This window comes from Pseudoliparis swirei, chromosome 1, assembly GCF_029220125.1.
Source record: "Pseudoliparis swirei isolate HS2019 ecotype Mariana Trench chromosome 1, NWPU_hadal_v1, whole genome shotgun sequence".
NCBI classification, from domain to species: Eukaryota; Metazoa; Chordata; class Actinopteri; order Perciformes; family Liparidae; genus Pseudoliparis; species Pseudoliparis swirei.
The window spans coordinates 22,582,371-22,604,396 of record NC_079388.1 but is presented as its reverse complement, the minus strand read 5'-3'; the positions used below and the strand labels follow the sequence as shown (position 1 = coordinate 22,604,396).

Here is a 22,026-nt window from a genome sequence, read left to right as displayed (position 1 = left end):
TGACCCTGCAGGTCTCATGTTGACCCTGCAGGTCTCATGTTGACCCTGCAGGTCTCAGGTTGACCCTGCAGGTCTCATGTTGATCCTGCAGGTCTCATGTTGACCCTGCAGGTCTCATGTTGATCCTGCAGGTCTCATGTTGACCCTGCAGGTCTCAGGTTGATCCTGCAGGTCTCATGTTGACCCTGCAGGTCTCAGGTTGACCCTGCAGGTCTCATGTTGATCCTGCAGGTCTCAGGTTGACCCTGCAGGTCTCATGTTGACCCTGCAGGTCTCAGGTTGATCCTGCAGGTCTCATGTTGACCCTGCAGGTCTCAGGTTGACCCTGCAGGTCTCAGGTTGACCCTGCAGGTCTCAGGTTGATCCTGCAGGTCTCATGTTGATCCTGTGTTGTGTCTGCAGGTCTTGCAGCAGCCGTGTGGTCCCACATCCAGGATCTGAGCGGTGGGTGACCCGGTTCTGGTTCTGAAGCATCTCTTTTGATGATCACCCTTCAATCAAACACGCTTTGTTTCTACATGTAATTAATTCATTGATAAACAGTTTCAGCTTCCAGCAGTCAGTCGGCAGAGGGCGGGGCACATGAGGGAGCCGCAGGAAGTTCTGCAGGTAAACAACAACAACAACAAACAAGAGTTGTTATTGGTATTGAAAGTGTATGAATATGAATGGGAATGACATATATCTCTTCAGGACATGGAGGTGATTCTTCGGTGGACTTAGAAGGTAACGTTTGACTTCATCCTCATCTTCATCATCAGGTCACAATTATGAATGAATGAAATCAAGCTCATATCCTTCATATCAGTTGTAATTATGAATTATCTTGAAATCATTCCACTTGAAAAAGTGACAGCATCTTCTTAATGAGTTTGTTTTCCAGCAGCTGGAGGTCTGAGCAGCTCACAAGCAGGTAATCATCAATCAATCAATCATAATCACAAGCAGGTAATCATCAATCAATAAATCATAATCACAAGCAGGTAATCATCAATCAGTAAATCATAATCACAAGCAGGTAATCATCAATCAATAAATCATAATCACAAGCAGGTAATCATCAATCAATAAATCATAATCACAAGCAGGTGATCATCAATCAATAAATCATAATCACAAGCAGGTAATCATCAATCAATAAATCATAATCACAAGCAGGTAATCATCAATCAATAAATCATAATCACAAACAGGTAATCAACAATCAATAAATCATCAATAATCGTGTGTTTGTTATTGATTGTTTGTTTCTATTGGTTATCAATAGTTTGATCTGACTCGGTTGAAGGATCGTCTGAAACCTAAAGCTCTGGTTCTGGTTCTGAACCTCCATCCCCCGACCACGAGACCAGCTGTGTGTCATGTGATGACATCACAGGAAGTGAAGCAGCACAGCTGTGTGTCATGTGATGACATCATCAGCTCATGCGGATCAATAACTGGTCAAACGTATCAATTAAAGTTCAAAGGTCAAGAAGTTGATTCTGACTGTTTTTACAGGTAATGGACAGAAACTGATGAATGGAGGAGGAGGAGGAGGAGGAGGAGGAGCTGACAGTCACACAGGTGAGCTGCTGGGGGCGGGGCTAAAGATGGGATTTCTCTCTCTCTCTCTCTCTCTCTCTCTGGTGTATTGGCTTCATTTGGGGGCGGAGCTTCTCAATGGGATTATACAGGTGGGGTCTGCAATGTAAACACATTGTTTGGGTTTTACATAAAACAATACATATCATAAAGGTTTATATACATATATATACATATATATACACATATATACATATACATATATACATATATATACACATATATATACACATATACACATATATATATATATATGTGTATATATATATACATATATATATATATATATATATATACACATATATATATGTATATATATATATATATATATGTATATATATATATATACACATACAGGACTGTCTCAGAAATTAGAATATTGTGATAAAGTTTTTTATTTTCTGTAATGCAATTAAAAAAACAAAAATGTCATGCATTCTGGATTCATTACAAATCAACTGAAATATTGAAAGCCTTTTATTCTTTTAATATTGCTGATTATGGCTTACAGCTTAAGAAAACTCTAAAATCCTATCTCATAAAATTTAATATTTCCTCAGACCAAGTTAAAAAAAAGATTTATAATAGCTGAGTGTTTGTCAAGGCTCAGGAAACCCTTGCAGGTGTTTCGAGTTAATTAGACAATTCAAGTGATTTGTTTAATACCCTACTAGTATACTTTTTCATGATATTCTAATATTTAGAGATAGGATATTTGAGTTTTCTTAAGCTGTAAGCCATAATCAGCAATAAATCAGAATAAAAGGCTTGTATATAAGGCAATATAAATATAAAAGGCATATATATATACATATATGTATATATACATATATGTATATATATATGTATATATATATGTATATATATATATATATACTGTATATATATATATATATATATATACACATATATATATACAGGACTGTCTCAGAAAATTAGAATATTGTGATAAAGTTCTTTATTTTCTGTAATGCAATTAAAAACACAAAAATGTCATGCATTCTGGATTCATTACAAATCAACTGAAATATTGCAAGCCTTTTATTCTTTTAATATTGCTGATTGTAAACACAGCTTAAGAAAACTCTAAAATCCTATCTCATAAAATTTTAATATTTCCTCAGACCAAGTAAAAAGAAGATTTATAACAGCTGAGTGTTTGTCAAGGCTCAGGAAACCCTTGCAGGTGTTTCGAGTTAATTAGACAATTCAAGTGATTTGTTTAATACCCTACTAGTATACTTTTTCATGATATTCTAATATTTAGAGATAGGATATTTGAGTTTTCTTAAGCTGTAAACCATAATCAGCAATAAAGAATAAAAGGCTTGCAATATTTCAGTTGATTTGTAATGAATCCAGAATACATGACATTTTGTTTTTAAATTGCATTACAGAAAATAAAGAACTTCATCACAATATTCTAATTTTCTGAGACAGTCCTGTATACACATATATATATATACAGATATGTATATATATATATATGTGTATATACTGTATATACTATATATATACACATATATATATACATATATATGTATATATATATGTATATATATACATGTGTATATATATATATATACACATATATATATATATATTAGTGCTGTGAAAAATAACGCGTTAACTCAGTTAATTAAATTACAGGTTTAACTAGTTATTTTTTATTAACGCATTTAACGCATGCGCAGAATGAGCTTCCAATCCGTCTGTTGTTAACCCTAACCCTAACCCCTAACCCTTTCCCCCTGTTATAATAGGAGGGGAAACACTGGAGTTAATAAGCGTGTCTTCTTGTCTAATCAATACGCAACTGTGAGGTGCGCGAATGGACCGAGCGGCCAGCTGCTGATCACTCACTCAACGGAAAAAAAATTGGGAGCACCGAAGATCCATTTTGACCCAGGAAAAACCCTGAATGTATATATGGGATTAATCATGATTAATCCACAGAAACCTGTGATTAACCTGATTAAAAATGTTAATCGTTTCACAGCCCTAATATATATATATGTGTATGTATATATATATATATATATATATTGTGTATACACTTACTATTTTAAGTTTAATACATAACAGTAAATACTAATTATAAAGAGTTGTATAATAAGAAGTGTATGCAAACCAGGGAGTGGACTGGGAGGTGGAGGGGTACCAGCTAGTGGACTGGGAGCTGGAGGGGTACCAGCTAGTGGACTGGGAGCTGGAGGGGTACCAGCTAGTGGACTGGGAGCTGGAGGGGTACCAGCTAGTGGACTGGGAGGTAGTGGGTTAAGGTTCGGATCACTTGTGATCATCGGTATTATTGATCGGTCTGGTTGATGTTTGTGTTTCAGTGATCAGTTCAGGTGTGACAGCAGCTCCCTCTACAGACCAGAACCGCAGTCTGGACCCACTCACAGGTATCGACTACTGACCCACACGTGTCATGTGACCCACCCACACGTGTCACATGGGGTCATGGTGGTGATGTCACATGGGGTCATGGTGGTGATGTCACATGGGGTCAAGGTCGTGATGTCACATGGGGTCATGGTGGTGATGTCACATGGGGTCATGGTGGTGATGTCACATGGGGTCATGGTGGTGATGTCACATGGGGTCATGGTGGTGATGTCACATGGGGTCATGGTGTTGATGTCACATGGGGTCATGGTGGTGATAGTAAGTAAGTAAGTAAGTAATTTATTTTCCATAAGTACATACACACTCAAAGAAATGACTCATTGGATGAACTCAATTAAATTGTTGGCAGGTTTTCCATCCAATAATTATATGCAACTCCAACTCAAATTTAGCACATCAGTGCAATAAAATGTAATTAAGTTAGTCCAACTCATTTGTATCAAATACATCTAAAATAAAATAACGACATTCATTAAATAAAATTAATTTGTGTTTGTCCAACTCAAAATATAAACTAACTAACTTGAAAAACATGCAAACTCCACACAGAAGGAACACCCCTACTGGGAATTGAACCCACGGCCCTCTGGCTGTGAGGCAACAGTGCTAGCCACTACACCACCATACAGCCCTGTAAATGTTTTCACCTCATGCAAACAACTGATTTTCAGCTGGCGCATGCGCAAAGGGTAGTCCTCAATGAAACACATTTATTTTGAGTTGATATGCACACCATCTAACCTAAATAAATCTAATAAATGAAAGTATTCATACATTTTGTGTTACACCCATTAAATATAAATATCTATTTTTGTAATTGATTTATTTAAATGTATCAAACAATATTTAAATGTGTCACCTCGAAGAAGGGCTTGAATCGTTTTTGTGAGTGTAACCTAAATAAATCTAATAAATGAAATATTCATACATTTTGTGTTACACCCATTCAATATAAATATCTTCGTTTTGTAATTGATTTATTTAAATGTATCAAACAATATTTAAATGTGTCACCTCTAAGAAGGGCTTGAATCGTTTTTTTGAGTGCATAACGTGTTCATACTGGCAGACATTAACAACAGAAAAAAATGTACAAACCTCGCAAAACGATTTGTAGCTCCGATGATGAAAGGGTTGAGCCTCAAACCATTTACTTAGTTTCATCAACCATCACACCGACATACAATCTATGATGAAAGTATTCATACATTGTAGAACAACAATATAAAACCAGAATGGAATTTTAAAGAAACCCAAAGATTAAAGAAACATCGAAAATTTGAATGTTGATTAAAATTGAACCAAATAAATCTAATAAATGAAATTTTCAAATTTTGGTTACACCCATTTTAAATATCTCTTTTGAAATTGTTATTTAAATGTATAACAATATTTAAAACCTCAAGAAGTGAATCGTTTTAGAGCATAATGTTATCTGGCATGACATTAAATGACATCGTACGAATTAGTACTCCATAGCGATTGTGGCCTCTAAGATGAAGTTACAGTCCATCAAAACTTGTATGCTTAAACTTTATACTCAATTCTCAGCACACGTGGTAAGACATTATGTGTTGCGTGAACATACGTATACAGATTAGTGGAAAACAAAAGATAAAATAAACATTCTTAATAAAAATTTGTGTGCACAAATGTAGAACTACTGTAACTTAAAAATGAAATCTCTTACACAGAAGCGATCATATGGATTACAGTTCTTAAACAGTTGCAGACTACCGCATACAGCCTGTAAAATTAACTTTGCAAAATGATTTTAGCTGAGATGCGCAGAAGCAGTATTACAAATAAACACATGATGCGGATGGACACACTCGTACCAAATTTTCTCTATGAGTTCATTTTTGGACCTCACATTGAAGCTATACAATGTCATTAAATGTTTATTTATAATGTAATCACAGACACAAGAATGTGCATGCGAGACATTTGTCGTTCTTGTGAAATACTAAATCTATGTGGAGATTATTTGTTTCCATAATCATATAAAAATTGTTTTCTGTTTGCAATGTAGATAACTGTTCAGAATCCAATCCTTAAAAGGGCTTGTTTAGTCTTCACTTTGCAGATGAACAGTTATCTGGTTTCGAGATCAAGATGAGTTTGCCCTCAGAAGAGGATGACTAACCTTTACAACACGACATTCTAGCTATGGAAGGCAATTTAATCGTACAAAATAAATAGTCAGGTAAAAGGATCCACAGTAAGTCAATATGATTAACCTGGTAATGCACAAATTGTTCACACAAGATAACTTTTGAAACCATTCTCGATCACATACCTTAACACAATAAGGGTCTCATTTTTTAAATAGTATTGAGCTGATCGATCGGTGTCATGTCACTTTAGAAACGTTGTCATGAATAATGCCAGAGGTCTTTGTGAGCAATGTGCAGGGGTCCATGATGTCAATGTGTGGTCTCAGCAGTGCTTTGGTCACGAAACTTTTGGCTCGATTAGACATTTAATGCTGCAACAAAGCTGTGACATGTCGATTATGATGCACTTTTCATAAATTGTTAATTGTGCACAGAGATACTTGTACGTAGTGCCAACCATAAAGCTCATTTGGTTTGTAAAGTTGGGATCATTCAGGATGTTCATAGTCATCAGCAAAGGATCTACCGATAAGATGAGTCTTACAAGATATAATGGGTGTCCAACATGAACCAAGCTTGTGTACTAGTTCATGCTTTGATTGAACCGTCATGTGGGCTTTTCATTGAGTGCGATTAAACTGCTGTTTATTATTTGAGATCATCGGTACAGCTGATGGCAACATGCAGATATCTGTGCGTGATTAGTACAAGAAACTCAGTGGCTTGTCGTCATCAATGGTCTGAGTATTTCACATACTGGTAGCGAAAATTCACATGAACGCCTTCAAGTTTTGGGTCAACTCCATGTGATTGACGATAATTCAGTAGAGTACTTGTCTTGGCTTTGTAATGTTGGATCACTCGCGTCTCGTCTATAGGAAACTTCGATTGATTGTGGTTAGATGTACAATTGGCGTCGTTTGACTTTGTTTGAATAATTTCTGTGGTAGGAAATTTTGCCGAACTCTGTCTTGGTTTCTATTGATTTGAATCAGACGATAGCCTTGCATTGATATTGAGTTCTCAGCACAATCGTTCATCCTAGTGTTCTCTATAACATTGAAATACGAACAGTCAATCAGGCGTGATGTATCCAGTTGCATATAAATACGGATAAACTGCGTTCACTTTGTTACGAGATCATGTTACACTCGAGTCCCAGTCTAACATTATGTCAAGATGTTAAATACTTGAGTCGTGGCATTTTAAAGATAGCGTATGTATAATGAGAGTGCTGCTGTTTCTGCATTTAACAGACTCATGCCTCGTTTCAGTCAGTAGACCGGTCAAATGGTTCAATATGATAACAAAGCTTACAGTAAATGACGATGTTTCGAAATTGTTTGATGAAGAGGACTGACGATTTAGTTATTCTCTTTGGTTTGTAATCGAGGCATCAATACGACTATACAGAAAAATTGAGTCGACAGTGAATGTCAACGATGACTTGTTTGTCATGGAACCTCATTTCAGTTATCGGCAAATGTTATATCAGCAAATCACAAGGTTACAAAAGCCTGGAACATATGATTGTGATGGACGAACTACAATCGAGTTGATGTGATGTACATCTGAGTATCACACCAGTTATTCACAGCATTGTTGGTCAACTTACATGCACGTTATCATCACATCATTGTGTATGATCACATGGTCATGTTATAGCCACAGGTCATGAGTGTACACATTCATGGTGGTGATGTCACATGGTGGTGATGTCACAGGTCATGGTGGTGATGTCACATGGGGTCATGGTGGTGATGTCACATGGGTCATGGGGTGGTGGTGTCACATGGGGTCAGGGTGGTTATGTCACATTGGGTCATGGTGGTGATGTCACATGGGGTCATGGTGGTGATGTCACATGGGGTCATGGTGGTGATGTCACATGGGGTCATGGTGGTGATGTCACATGGGGTCATGGTGGGGTCATGGTGTTGATGTCACATGGGGTCATGGTGGTGATGCTGGTGGTGATGTCACATGGGGTCATGGTGTTGATGTCAAGGGGTCATGGTGGTGATGTCACATGGGGTCATGGTGTTGATGTCACATGGGGTCATGGTGGTGATGTCACATGGGGTCATGGTGGTGATGTCACATGGGGTCATGGTGTTGATGTCACATGGGGTCATGGTGGTGATGTCACATGGGGTCATGGTGGTGATGTCACATGGGGTCATGGTGGTGATGTCATGGTGGTGATGTCACATGGGGTCATGGTGGTGATGTCACATGGGGTCATGGTGTTGATGTCACATGGGGTCATGGTGGTGATGTCACATGGGGTCATGGTGGTGATGTCACATGGGGTCATGGTGGTGATGTCACATGGGGTCATGGTGGTGATGTCACTAACTCGGTCATGTGCCTAGTGATGAAGAACGATAACACTCTTCTCTTCTCTCCTGCCTTCATCCTGGTTGTGAAGATGCTGCTCGTGACTCTGACATCAGCAACGGCCAATCAGGACCAGACCACAGCTCTCTAAACTCAGGACTTGACCAATCACTCTTGAGCTCTGTCTCAGGCTCCTCCCACTCTGCAGCTCAAGGAGGTTGGAATAGACGTAGATAGCTTTATTCTAGAAGAGCTCAACTTCTACTCTTTTACTTTTCCTGATGCCAAATATTTTCAATATATGATGACATTTAAAATATGTTTAAAATATCTATATATTAAAACTATTTATATTTTTCTTCGGTAGATGCAGCCGATGCATCGTCTCCATCACAGAGTGAAGCTCACAGAGAACAGACAGGTGAGCAACCACACCTATACACACACCTGTACACACACCTGTACACACACCTATACACACACCTGTACACACACCTGTACACACACCTATACACACACCTATACACACACCTGTACACATACACGTACATAATTTATACATACACTCTGTACACACACTTATACACACACCTGTACACACACCTGTACATGTACACACCTGTACACACCTACACACGCACACCTATACACACATACACACACCTGTACACACCTATATACACACACTGTATATACACCTGTACACACACCTATACATACACACTATATATAATTTATATACACACCTGTACACACACCTGTACACATACCTATACACACACCTGTACACACCTTACACACCTATACACACACCTATACACACCTGTACACACACCTGTACACACTTGTACACACACCTATACACACCTGTACACACACCTGTACACACACCTATACACACACCTATACACACACCTGTACACACACCTGTACACACACCTGTACACACACCTATACACACACCTATACACACCTATACACACACCTGTACACACACCTGTACACACACCTGTACACACACCTGTACACACACACATGTACACACCTATACACACACCTATACACACACCTATACACACACCTGTACACACACCTGTACACACACCTGTACACACAACTATAATATTATACCACACACTCTATACACACACCTGTACACACCTGTACACACACCTATACACACCTTACACACTTACACACACACCTGTACACATTTGTACACACACCTGTACACACACCTCTACACACACACCTATACACACACACACACCTATACACACACCTATACACACACACACCTATACACACACCTATACACACACCTATACACACACCTATACACACACCTATACACACACCTATACACACACCTGTACACACACCTGTACACACACCTGTACACACACCTATACACACACCTATACACACACCTATACACACACCTATACACACACCTGTACACACACCTATACACACACACCTATACACACCTATACACACACACCTATACACACACCTATACACACACCTATACACACACCTCTACACACACACCTATACACACACCTATACACACACCTATACACACACACCTACACACACCTGTACACACACCTGTACACACACCTATACACACACCTGTACACACACCTGTACACACACCTATACACACACCTGTACACACACACCTATACACACCTAAACACACACCTATACACACACCTATACACACCTATACACACACCTGTACACACACCTATACACACCTATACACACACCTGTACACACACACCTGTACACACACCTATACACACACCTATACACACACCTGTACACACACCTGTACACACACCTGTACACACACCTACACACACCTGTACACACACCTACACACACACCTGTACACACACCTATACACACACCTGTACACACACCTATACACACACCTACACACACACCTGTACACACACCTATACACACACCTGTACACACACCTGTACACACACACACACCTGTACACACACCTGTACACACACCTATACACACACCTACACACACACACCTGTACACACACACATGTACACACACCTATACACACACCTGTACACAGACCTGTACACACCTATACACACACCTACACACACACCTACACACACCTATACACACACCTACACACACACCTACACACACCTGTACACACACCTATACACACACCTGTACACACACCTGTACACACACCTACACACACACCTGTACACACACCTACACACACCTGTACACACCTACACACACCTGTACACACACCTATACACACACCTACACACACACCTGTACACACACCTATACACACACCTGTACACACACCTACACACACACACCTGTACACACCTGTACACACACCTGTACACACCTACACACACACCTGTACACACACCTGTACACACACCTGTACACACACCTGTACACACACACCTGTACACACACCTATACACACACCTGTACACACACCTGTACACACACCTGTACACACACACACACACACACCTGTACACGCACACACCTGTACACACACACACACACACCTGTACACGCACCTGTACACACACACACACCTGTACACACACCTGTACACACCTGTACACACACCTGTACACACCTATACACACATTTGCTGTACACACACACCTGTACACACACCTGTACACACACCTATACACACACCTATACACACACCTACACACATGACATGTGTTATGACATGTATGCCATCAAGATGGCGTGTGTTATGACGCTGTTATGACATGTATGTAGATGACGTGTGTTATGACATGTTATGACATGTATGTAGATGACGTGTGTTATGACATGTGTTATGACATGTATGTAGATGACGTGTGTTATGACGTGTGTTATGACATGTATGTAGATGATGTGTGTTATGACATGTGTTATGACATGTATGTAGATGACGTGTGTTATGACGTATGTTATGACATGTATGTAGATGACGTGTTATGACGTGTGTTATGACATGTATGTAGATGACGTGTGTTATGACGTGTGTTATGACATGTATGTAGATGACGTGTGTTATGACGTGTGTTATGACATGTATGTAGATGACGTGTGTTATGACGTGTGTTATGACATGTATGTAGATGACGTGTTATGACGTGTGTTATGACATGTATGTAGATGACGTGTGTTATGACGTGTGTTATGACATGTATGTAGATGACGTGTGTTATGACATGTATGTAGATGACGTGTGTTATGACGTGTGTTATGACATGTATGTAGATGACGTGTGTTATGACGTGTGTTATGACATGTATGTAGATGACGTGTGTTATGACGTGTGTTATGACATGTATGTAGATGACGTGTGTTATGACGTGTGTTATGACATGTAGATGACGTGTGTTATGACGTGTGTTATGACATGTATGTAGATGACGTGTGTTATGACGTGTGTTATGACATGTATGTAGATGACGTGTGTTATGACGTGTGTTATGACATGTATGTAGATGACGTGTGTTATGGCGTGTGTTATGACATGTATGTAGATGACGGTGTTATGACGTGTTATGACATGTATGTAGATGACGTGGTGTTATGACGTGTGTTATGACATGTATGTAGATGACGTGTGTTATGACGTGTGTTATGACATGTATGTAGATGACGTGTGTTATGACGTGTGTTATGACATGTATGTAGATGACGTGTGTTATGACGTGTGTTATGACATGTGTTATGACATGTATGTAGATGACGTGTGTTATGACGTGTGTTATGACATGTATGTAGATGACGTGTGTTATGACGTGTGTTATGACATGTATGTAGATGACGTGTGTTATGACGTGTGTTATGACATGTATGTAGATGACGTGTGTTATGACGTGTGTAATGACATGTATGTAGATGACGTGTATGACGTGTTATGCCGACATGTATGTAGATGACGTGATGTGTTATGACGTGTGTTATGACATGTATGTAGATGACGTGTGTTATGACGTGTGTTATGACATGTATGTAGACGACGTGTGTTATGACGTGTGTTATGACATGTATGTAGATGACGTGTTATGACGCGTGTATGACATGTATGTAGATGACGTGTGTTATGACGTGTTATGACATGTATGTAGATGACGTGTGTTATGACGTGTGTTATGACATGTATGTAGATGACGTGTGTTATGACGTGTGTTATGACATGTATGTAGATGACGTGTGTTATGACATGTATGTAGATGACGTGTTATGACATGTATGTAGATGACGTGTGTTATGACGTGTGTTATGACATGTATGTAGATGACATGTATGCAGATGACATGTGTTATGACGTGTGTTATGACATGTATGTAGATGACGTGTGTTATGACGTGTGTTATGACATGTATGTAGATGACGTGTGTTATGACGTGTGTTATGACATGTATGTAGATGACGTGTGTTATGACGTGTGTTATGACATGTATGTTGATGACGTGTGTTATGACGTGTGTTATGACATGTGTTATGACATGTATGTAGATGACATGTGTTATGACGTGTGTTATGACATGTATGTAGATGACGTGTGTTATGATGTGTGTTATGACATGTATGTAGATGACATGTATGTAGATGACATGTGTTATGACGTGTGTTATGACATGTATGCAGATGACATGTGTTATGACGTGTGTTATGACATGTATGTAGATGACGTGTGTTATGACGTGTGTTATGACATGTATGTAGATGATGTGTGTTATGACGTGTGTTATGACATGTATGTAGATGACATGTATGTAGATGACATGTGTTATGACGTGTGTTATGACATGTATGTAGATGACGTGTGTTATGATGTGTGTTATGACATGTATGTAGATGACATGTATGTAGATGACATGTGTTATGACGTGTGTTATGACATGTATGTAGATGACGTGTGTTATGACGTGTGTTATGACATGTAGATGATGTGTGTTATGACGTGTGTTATGACATGTATGTAGATGACGTGTGTTATGACGTGTGTTATGACATGTATGTAGATGACGTGTGTTATGACGTGTGTTATGACATGTATGTAGATGACGTGTGTTATGACGTGTGTTATGACATGTATGTAGATGACATGTGTTATGACGTGTGTTATGACATGTATGTAGATGACGTGTGTTATGACGTGTGTTATGACATGTATGTAGATGACGTGTGTTATGACGTGTGTTATGACATGTATGTAGATGACATGTGTTATGACGTGTGTTATGACATGTATGTAGATGACGTGTGTTATGACGTGTGTTATGACATGTATGTAGATGACATGTATGCAGATGACATGTGTTATGACATGTGTTATGACATGTATGTAGATGACGTGTGTTATGACGTGTGTTATGACATGTATGTAGATGACGTGTGTTATGACGTGTGTTATGACATGTATGTAGATGACGTGTTATGACGTGTGTTATGACATGTATGTAGATGACGTGTGTTATGACGTGTGTTATGACATGTATGCAGATGACATGTGTTATGACGTGTGTTATGACATGTATGTAGATGACGTGTGTTATGACGTGTGTTATGACATGTATGTAGATGACGTGTGTTATGACATGTATGCAGATGACATGTGTTATGACGTGTGTTATGACATGTATGTAGATGACGTGTGTTATGACATGTATGTAGATGACGTGTGTTATGACGTGTGTTATGACATGTATGTAGATGACATGTATGCAGATGACATGTGTTATGACGTGTGTTATGACATGTATGTAGATGACGTGTGTTATGACGTGTGTTATGACATGTATGTAGATGACATGTGTTATGACGTGTGTTATGACATGTATGTAGATGACGTGTGTTATGACATGTATGTAGATGACGTGTGTTATGACATGTATGTAGATGACGTGTGTTATGACGTGTGTTATGACATGTATGTAGATGACGTGTGTTATGACATGTATGCAGATGACATGTGTTATGACGTGTGTTATGACATGTATGTAGATGACGTGTGTCCTCCTGTCCTCAGGTGGAGCCGACTCACCGGACCCCCATGGTAAATTTTCCTTCTCTTGTGGACCGTTAGCAGCTCTTCTTCTGGGTATCAACAGTATTGATCCATTTATTGATCACTTGAGGTACCGAGCTGCACATGTCACTCCACTGACACCGGACACTTTGTTGACCCCACGGTCACTGAGTGTTGACCCCACAGTCAACACTCAGTGACCGTGGGGTCTTTAATCCTCAGATAACTTCAGGGTTCAGGCTTTAATCCTCAGATAACTTCAGGTTTCAGGCTTCAATCCTCAGATAACTTCAGGGTTCAGGCTTTAATCCTCAATTAACTTCAGGGTTCAGGCTTTAATCCTCAGATAACTTCAGGTTTCAGGCTTCAATCCTCAGATAACTTCAGGGTTCAGGCTTTAATCCTCAGTTAACTTCAGGGTTCAGGCTTTACTCCCCAGTTAACTTCAGGGTTCAGGCTTTACTCCCCAATTAACTTCAGGGTTCAGGCTTTACTCCCCAGTTAACTTCAGGGTTCAGGCTTTACTCCCCAGTTAACTTCAGGGTTCAGGCTTCAATCCTCAGATAACTTCAGGGTTCAGGCTTCAATCCTCAGATAACTTCAGGGTTCAGGCTTTAATCCTCAGATAACTTTAGGGTTCAGGCTTCAATCCTCAGTTAACTTCAGGGTTCAGGCTTTAATCCTCAGTTAACTTCAGGGTTCAGCCTTCAATCCTCAGTTAACTTTAGGGTTCAGGCTTTAATCCTCAGATAACTTTAGGGTTCAGGCTTCAATCCTCAGTTAACTTCAGGGTTCAGGCTTTAATCCTCAGTTAACTTCAGGGTTCAGGCTTTAATCCTCAGATAACTTTAGGGTTCAGGCTTCAATCCTCAGATAACTTCAGGGTTCAGGCTTCAACCCTCAGTTAACTTCAGGGTTCAGGCTTTAATCCTCAGATAACTTTAGGATTCAGGCTTTACTCCCCAGTTAACTTCAGGGTTCAGGCTTCAATCCTCAGATAACTTCAGGGTTCAGGCTTCAATCCTCAGATAACTTCAGGGTTCAGGCTTTAATCCTCAGATAACTTTAGGTTTCAGGCTTTAATCCTCAGTTAACTTTAGGGTTCAGGCTTCAAACCTCAGTTAACTTCAGGGTTCAGGCTTTAATCCTCAGTTAACTTCAGGGTTCAGCCTTCAATCCTCAGTTAACTTCAGGGTTCAGGCTTTAATCCTCAGATAACTTCAGGGTTCAGGCTTTAATCCTCAGATAACTTTAGGGTTCAGGCTTCAATCCTCAGATAACTTCAGGGTTCGGGCTACAACCCTCAGTTAACTTCAGGGTTCAGCCTTTAATCCTCAATTAACTTTAGGGTTCAGGCTTCAATCCTCAGTTAACTTTAGGGTTCAGGCTTCAATCCTCAGTTAACTTTAGGGTTCAGGCTTCAATCCTCAGTTAACTTCAGGGTTCAGGCTTTAATCCTCAGTTAACTTTAGGGTTCAGGCTTCAATCCTCAGTTAACTTTAGGGTTCAGGCTTCAATCCTCAGATAACTTCAGGGTTCAGGCTTTAATCCTCAGATAACTTCAGGGTTCAGGCTTTAATCCTCAGATAACTTTAGGGTTCAGGCTTTAATCCTCAGATAACTTCAGGGTTCGGGCTTCAACCCTCAGTTAACTTCAGGGTTCAGGCTTTAATCCTCAGATAACTTTAGGGCTCAGGCTTTAATCCTCAGATAACTTTAGGGTTCAGGCTTTAATCCCCCAGTTAACTTCAGGGTTCAGGCTTTAATCCTCAGATAACTTTAGGGTTCAGGCTTTAATCCTCAGATAACTTTAGGGTTCCGGCTTTAATCCTCAGATAACTTCAGTTCAGGTTTGGGCAGCAAGGGAGAAACCTGAATACATATTCACACTTCACTTGTTTATTCATTCATTATTTTAAACAATTTTGTTTTGTTTCGTTTCAGAACTTTGTAATGCACCGTTTTATATTTAATGTTTAATATTTAAAGTTTCATTTTTTCACGTACTTTTGCTATTTGGAAGAATAAAAAATAAATAAAGTTGTAGTTTATTTGCCTATAAACTTGTTCAATGATGAGTCGGAGGGTGGAAGGCTGTGATTGGCTGACAGTTTGTGTTTCTAAGGAAACGGCCGACAGACTGTGTTGAACAGCACGAACGCAGGTACGTTCATATTTATAACTTTGATCTGCATAACTTTCATAACTTTTATCTGTATAACTTTCATATTTATAACTTTTAGAATTGGTATCTGCATAACTTTCATATTCATAACTTTTATCTGCATAACTTTCATATTCATAACTTGTATCTTCATAACTTTCATATTCATAACTTTTATCTGCATAACTTTCATATTCATAACTTGTATCTTCATAACTTTCATATTCGTAACTTGTATCTTCATAACTTTCATATTCATAACTTTTATCTGCATAACTTTCATATTTATAACTTTGATCTGCATAACTTTCATATTCATAACTTTTTATATTCATAGCTGTCATACTAATAATTGTCCAACTTTCATATTCATCCATGTTATTTCCAAGTCTTCCTATATTCTGATGATTCCTAATGGTGATGATGTCATCAGGTCTTCACACGGAGCTCACAGGTGAGTCATGAACATCTTGAGGCTGATTGACAGGACCCTGACTGTGTTCTGATTGGTTCCTGCTTCAGGCGCTACACTCGGCTATGATGTCACAGGTAAGACTTGTTGCTATGACAATCACACATCAGTAGTTCCTAGTGGTTTCCTTCACTTCCTGTCACATGATCATGTTACTTACTTCACTTCCTGTCACATGATCATGTTACAGAGTCGCCCCTCGCCGTCCTCCACACAGACTCACTGGACTCAGGTACACCTGTCTGTCTGTTCACCTGTCTGTCTGTTCCCCTGTCTGTCTGTTCACCTGTCTGTCTGTTCACCTGTCTGTCTGTTCACCTGTCTGTCTGTTCCCCTGTCTGTCTGTCTGTTTGTCTGTTCCCCTGTCTGTCTGTTCCCCTGTCTGTCTGTTCACCTGTCTGTCTGTTTGTCTGTTCCCCTGTCTGTCTGTTTGTCTGTTCCCCTGTCTGTCTGTTCACCTGTCTGTCTGTCTGTCTGTCTGTTCACCTGTCTGTCTGTTCCCCTGTCTGTCTGTTCCCCTGTCTGTCTGTTCCCCTGTCTGTCTGTTCCCCTGTCTGTCTGTTCACCTGTCTGTCTGTTTGTCTGTTCCCCTGTCTGTCTGTTCACCTGTCTGTCTGTCTGTCTGTCTGTTCACCTGTCTGTCTGTTCCCCTGTCTGTCTGTTCACCTGTCTGTCTGTTCACCTGTCTGTCTGTTCACCTGTCTGTCTTACAGCTTCACATGGGTACTCTCACACAGAACTGGTTAGCATGGCGACAGACTCCACATGGACAGTCACAAGTAAGCCCCGCCCACAACATGGCTGACACAAAGGTCAGAGTTCAAGTCCGTTGCTAAGCTGCTTGTGTTCCTCAGATCCAACAGGAACTGCATTCGACTCCAGTAAGTCAGCTACACCCGGAGCATGTGACCACACAGTGGAGGCGTGTGTTGATGCGTGTGTGTGTGTGTGTGGGTGGTATGGTGTGTGTGTGTGTGTGTGGTATGGTGTGTGTGTGTGTGGTGTGGTGTGTGTGTGTGTGTGTGGGTGGTATGGTGTGTGTGGTATGGTGTGTGTGTGTGTGGTATGGTGTGTGTGGTGTGTGTGTGTGTGTGGTGTGTGTGTGTGTGTGGTGTGTGTGTGTGTGTGGTGTGTGTGTACAGGTCATCCAGCTGTGACAAATCACACTCAGATGGCTGGTAAGTTTTACATCTATTCTGTGTGACACTAATCTGGTTTAATGAAGTTTAAAGAAGACATCGAGTTCATGAACTGCATTAACTATTCATGGTCAGTGGGTTGGTCTTCATGGTCAGTGGGTCTTCATGGTCAGTGGGTTGGTCTTCATGGTCAGTTGGTTGGTCTTCATGGCCAGTGGGCTGGTCTTCATGGTCAGTGGGTCTTCATGGTCAGTGGGTTGGTCTTCATGGTCAGTGGGTTGGTCTTCATGGTCAGTGGGTCTTCATGGTCAGTCGGTTGGTCTTCATGGTCAGTTGGTTGGTCTTCATGGTCAGTGGGTCTTCATGGTCAGTGGGTCTTCATGGTCAATTGGTTGGTCTTCATGGTCAGTGGGTTGGTCTTCATGGTCAGTGGGTTGGTCTTCATGGTCAGTGGGTTAGTCTTCATGGTCAGTTGGTTGGTCTTCATGGTCAGTGGGCTGGTCTTCATGGTCAGTTGGTTGGTCTTCATGGTCAGTGGGTTGGTCTTCATGGTCAGTTGGTTGGTCTTCATGGTCAGTGGGTTGGTCTTCATGGTCAGTGGGTCTTCATGGTCAGTTGGTTGGTCTTCATGGTCAGTGGGTTGGTCTTCATGGTCAGTTGGTCTTCATGGTCAGTTGGTTGGTCTTCATGGTCAGTTGGTTGGTCTTCATGGTCAGTGGGTTCGTCTTCATGGTCAGTTGGTCTTCATGGTCAGTTGGTTGGTCTTCATGTTCAGTTGGTCTTCATGGTCAGTGGATTGGTCTTCATTGTCAGTGGGCTGGTCTTCATGGTCAGTGGGTCTTCATGGTCAGTGGGTTGGTCTTCATGGTCAGTTGGTATTCATGGTCAGTGGGTTGGTCTTCATGGTCAGTTGGTTGGTCTTCATGGTCAGTTGGTTGGTCTTCATGGTCAGTTGGTATTCATGGTCAGTGGGTTGGTCTTCATGGTCAGTTAGTTGGTCTTCATGGTCAGTTGGTATTCATGATCAGTGGGTTGGTCTTCATGGTCAGTGGGCTGGTCTTCATGGTCAGTTGGTTGGTCTACATGGTCAGTTGGTTGGTCTTCATGTTCAGTTGGTCTTCATGGTCAGTGGGTTGGTATTCATGGTCAGTGGGTCTTCATGGTCAGTGGGTTGGTCTTCATGGTCAGTTGGTATTCATGGTCAGTGGGTTGGTCTTCATGGTCAGTTGGTTGGTCTTCATGGTCAGTGGGTTGGTCTTCATGGTCAGTTGGTTGGTCTTCATGGTCAGTTGGTATTCATGGTCAGTGGGCTGGTCTTCATGGTCAGTGGGTTAGTCTTCATGGTCAGTGGGTTGCAAGTGGGCTAGTCTTCATGGTCAGTTGGTTGGTCTTCATGGTCAGTGGGTCTTCATGGTCAGTTGGTTGGTCTTCATGGTCAGTTGGTCTTCAGGGTCAGTGCATTGGTCTTCATGGTCAGTGGGTTGGTCTTCATGGTCAGTGGGTTGGGCTTCATGGTCAGTGGGTTGGTCTTCATGTCCAGTTGGTCTTCATGGTCAGTGGGTTGGTCTTCATGGTCAGTTGGTCTTCATGGTCAGTGGGTTGGTCTTCATGGTCAGTTGGTATTCATGGTCAGTGGGTTGGTCTTCATGGTCAGTTGGTTGGTCTTCATGGTCAGTTGGTCTTCATGGTCAGTTGGTTGGTCTTCATGGTCAGTGGGTTGGTCTTCATGGTCAGTTGGTTGGTCTTCATGGTCAGTTGGTCTTCATGGTCAGTGGGTTGGTCTTCATGGTCAGTGGGTTGGTCTTCATGGTCAGTGGGTTGGTCTTCATGGTCAGTTGGTTGGTCTTCATGGTCAGTTGGTTGGTCTTCATGGTCAGTTGGTATTCATGGTCAGTGGGCTGGTCTTCATGGTCAGTGGGTTGGTCTTCATGGTCAGTTGCTATTCATGGTCAGTGGGTTGGTCTTCATGGTCAGTTGGTATTCATGGTCAGTGGGCTAGTCTTCATGGTCAGTTGGTTGGTCTTCATGGTCAGTGGGTCTTCATGGTCAGTTGGTTGGTCTTCATGGTCAGTTGGTTGGTCTTCATGGTCAGTGGGTTGGTTGGTCTTCATGGTCAGTGGGTTGGTCTTCATGGTCAGTTGGTTGGTCTTCATGGTCAGTGGGTTGGTCTTCATGGTCAGTTGGTTGGTCTTCATGGTCAGTGGGTTGGTCTTCATGGTCAGTTGGTTGGTCTTCATGGTCAGTTGGTTGGTCTTCATGGTCAGTGGGTTGGTCTTCATGGTCAGTGGGTTGGTCTTCATGGTCAGTTGGTTGGTCTTCATGGTCAGTGGGTTGGTCTTCATGGTCAGTTGGTCTTCATGGTCAGTGGGTCTTCATGGTCAGTTGGTTGGTCTTCACAGTCAGTGGGTCTTCATGGTCAGTTGGTTGGTCTTCATGGTCAGTGGGTTGGTCTTCATGGTCAGTTGGTTGGTCTTCATGGTCAGTGGGTTGGTCTTCATGGTCCGTTGGTTGGTCTTCATGGTCAGTTGGTCTTCATGGTCAGTTGGTTGGTCTTCATGGTCAGTGGGTGGGTCTTCATGGTCCGGGTGACCTTTCCAGAGCAGGTGCTGAAGGTTCTCTCTCTCTTCTTGCTTCTGCTTGCTCTGTGCAGGTCCAACCACTGAACAGTACAACCCATCTGGTCAGGGTCCTGAAGGTGAGACAACACACACCTGTCTGTCTGAAGCCTGTCAGATGACCAGAGACAGTTATGGATCAGTCATTCACCCACCCACATACTGGCGGTCAGCAGCGTCGTCCTTCAGAGGGTCATCGGTTCGATCCCTGGCTCCACTAGTCCATGCCGATGTGTCCTTGGGCAAGACACGTAATTCCAAAGTTGCTCGCTAGATGTTGGAACCGTAGCCCCTCCCCTCAGGGTGTGAATGTTAGTTCCTGCTGATGGGTAGGTGGAACCGTAGCCCCTCCCCTCAGGGTGTGAATGTTAGTTCCTGCTGATGGGTAGGTGGAACCGTAGCCCCTCCCCTCGGGGTGTGAATGGGTGAATGATGTCATGTCGTGTTAAAGAGAGGTCGCAAGACTAGAAAAGCGCTTTACAAGGTTAATTTGCCACATAAGGTCAAAAACAATGTTCATTCAAAAACACATGATAGTTTTGAATTGAATATGTATTATTTTAACGGTTAGCAAACCATTTGACTGTTCAATCATATTTAATGAGGTACGTTTTGTTTACTCACTTGAACAATGAATACATAAAACAATCAAAGGGCAAATAGTTCAATGTTTTGGTTGTTTCAGGTACAGAAAATGTGGAATTGGAGGATACCTGCTGACTTCCACATAAAGCCGCGTGTTCGATTCCTGCGCTACCGCTTCCAGTGTACCAACCAATCAGCATGGCCAAGGAAATCACCCCCTTCCCACGAGCTATAGACCACGACCAGGCAGCAGCTCAATGGTGTTTTTTTAAATATTTAATATGTGGATCTGTTTATAGATGTATGTTTATTTGGTTTTAGAGAAAATAAAATAAAAATCAATTTCAGATAAGTTTCGGTTTGACCTGATGGGACACCGTCCGGATTGTAAACCTCTACAATAAATTTATTTTGTCTATTTTGAACATCAAACTGAGAATGTGTCTTTTATCCAGAGCAATCAGTCTCTATATTATTAATAATCTGATTGGAACGGTTCATGTGTTGAAGCTGCATTCTCCCTCCTGACCA

General features: G+C 41.1%; 1 protein-coding gene across 1 annotated transcript; it reads left to right on the top strand.

Annotated features, from left to right (window-relative positions):
• Positions 1 to 582: 582 nt before the first annotated feature.
• si:ch211-80h18.1 (uncharacterized protein LOC555593 homolog) lies at positions 583 to 21,978 on the top strand. The gene is made up of 15 exons (XM_056421886.1): positions 583 to 609; positions 3,719 to 3,860; positions 3,927 to 3,992; positions 8,545 to 8,670; positions 8,821 to 8,874; positions 14,521 to 14,547; positions 16,646 to 16,684; positions 17,118 to 17,138; positions 17,207 to 17,233; positions 17,347 to 17,388; positions 17,870 to 17,935; positions 18,011 to 18,037; positions 18,299 to 18,334; positions 20,946 to 20,990; positions 21,596 to 21,978. Exons 1-15 carry the CDS (start codon positions 583 to 585, stop codon positions 21,628 to 21,630), a joined length of 780 nt encoding a protein of 259 aa, XP_056277861.1. The 3' UTR covers positions 21,631 to 21,978.
• The last annotated feature ends 48 nt before the right edge of the window (positions 21,979 to 22,026 follow it).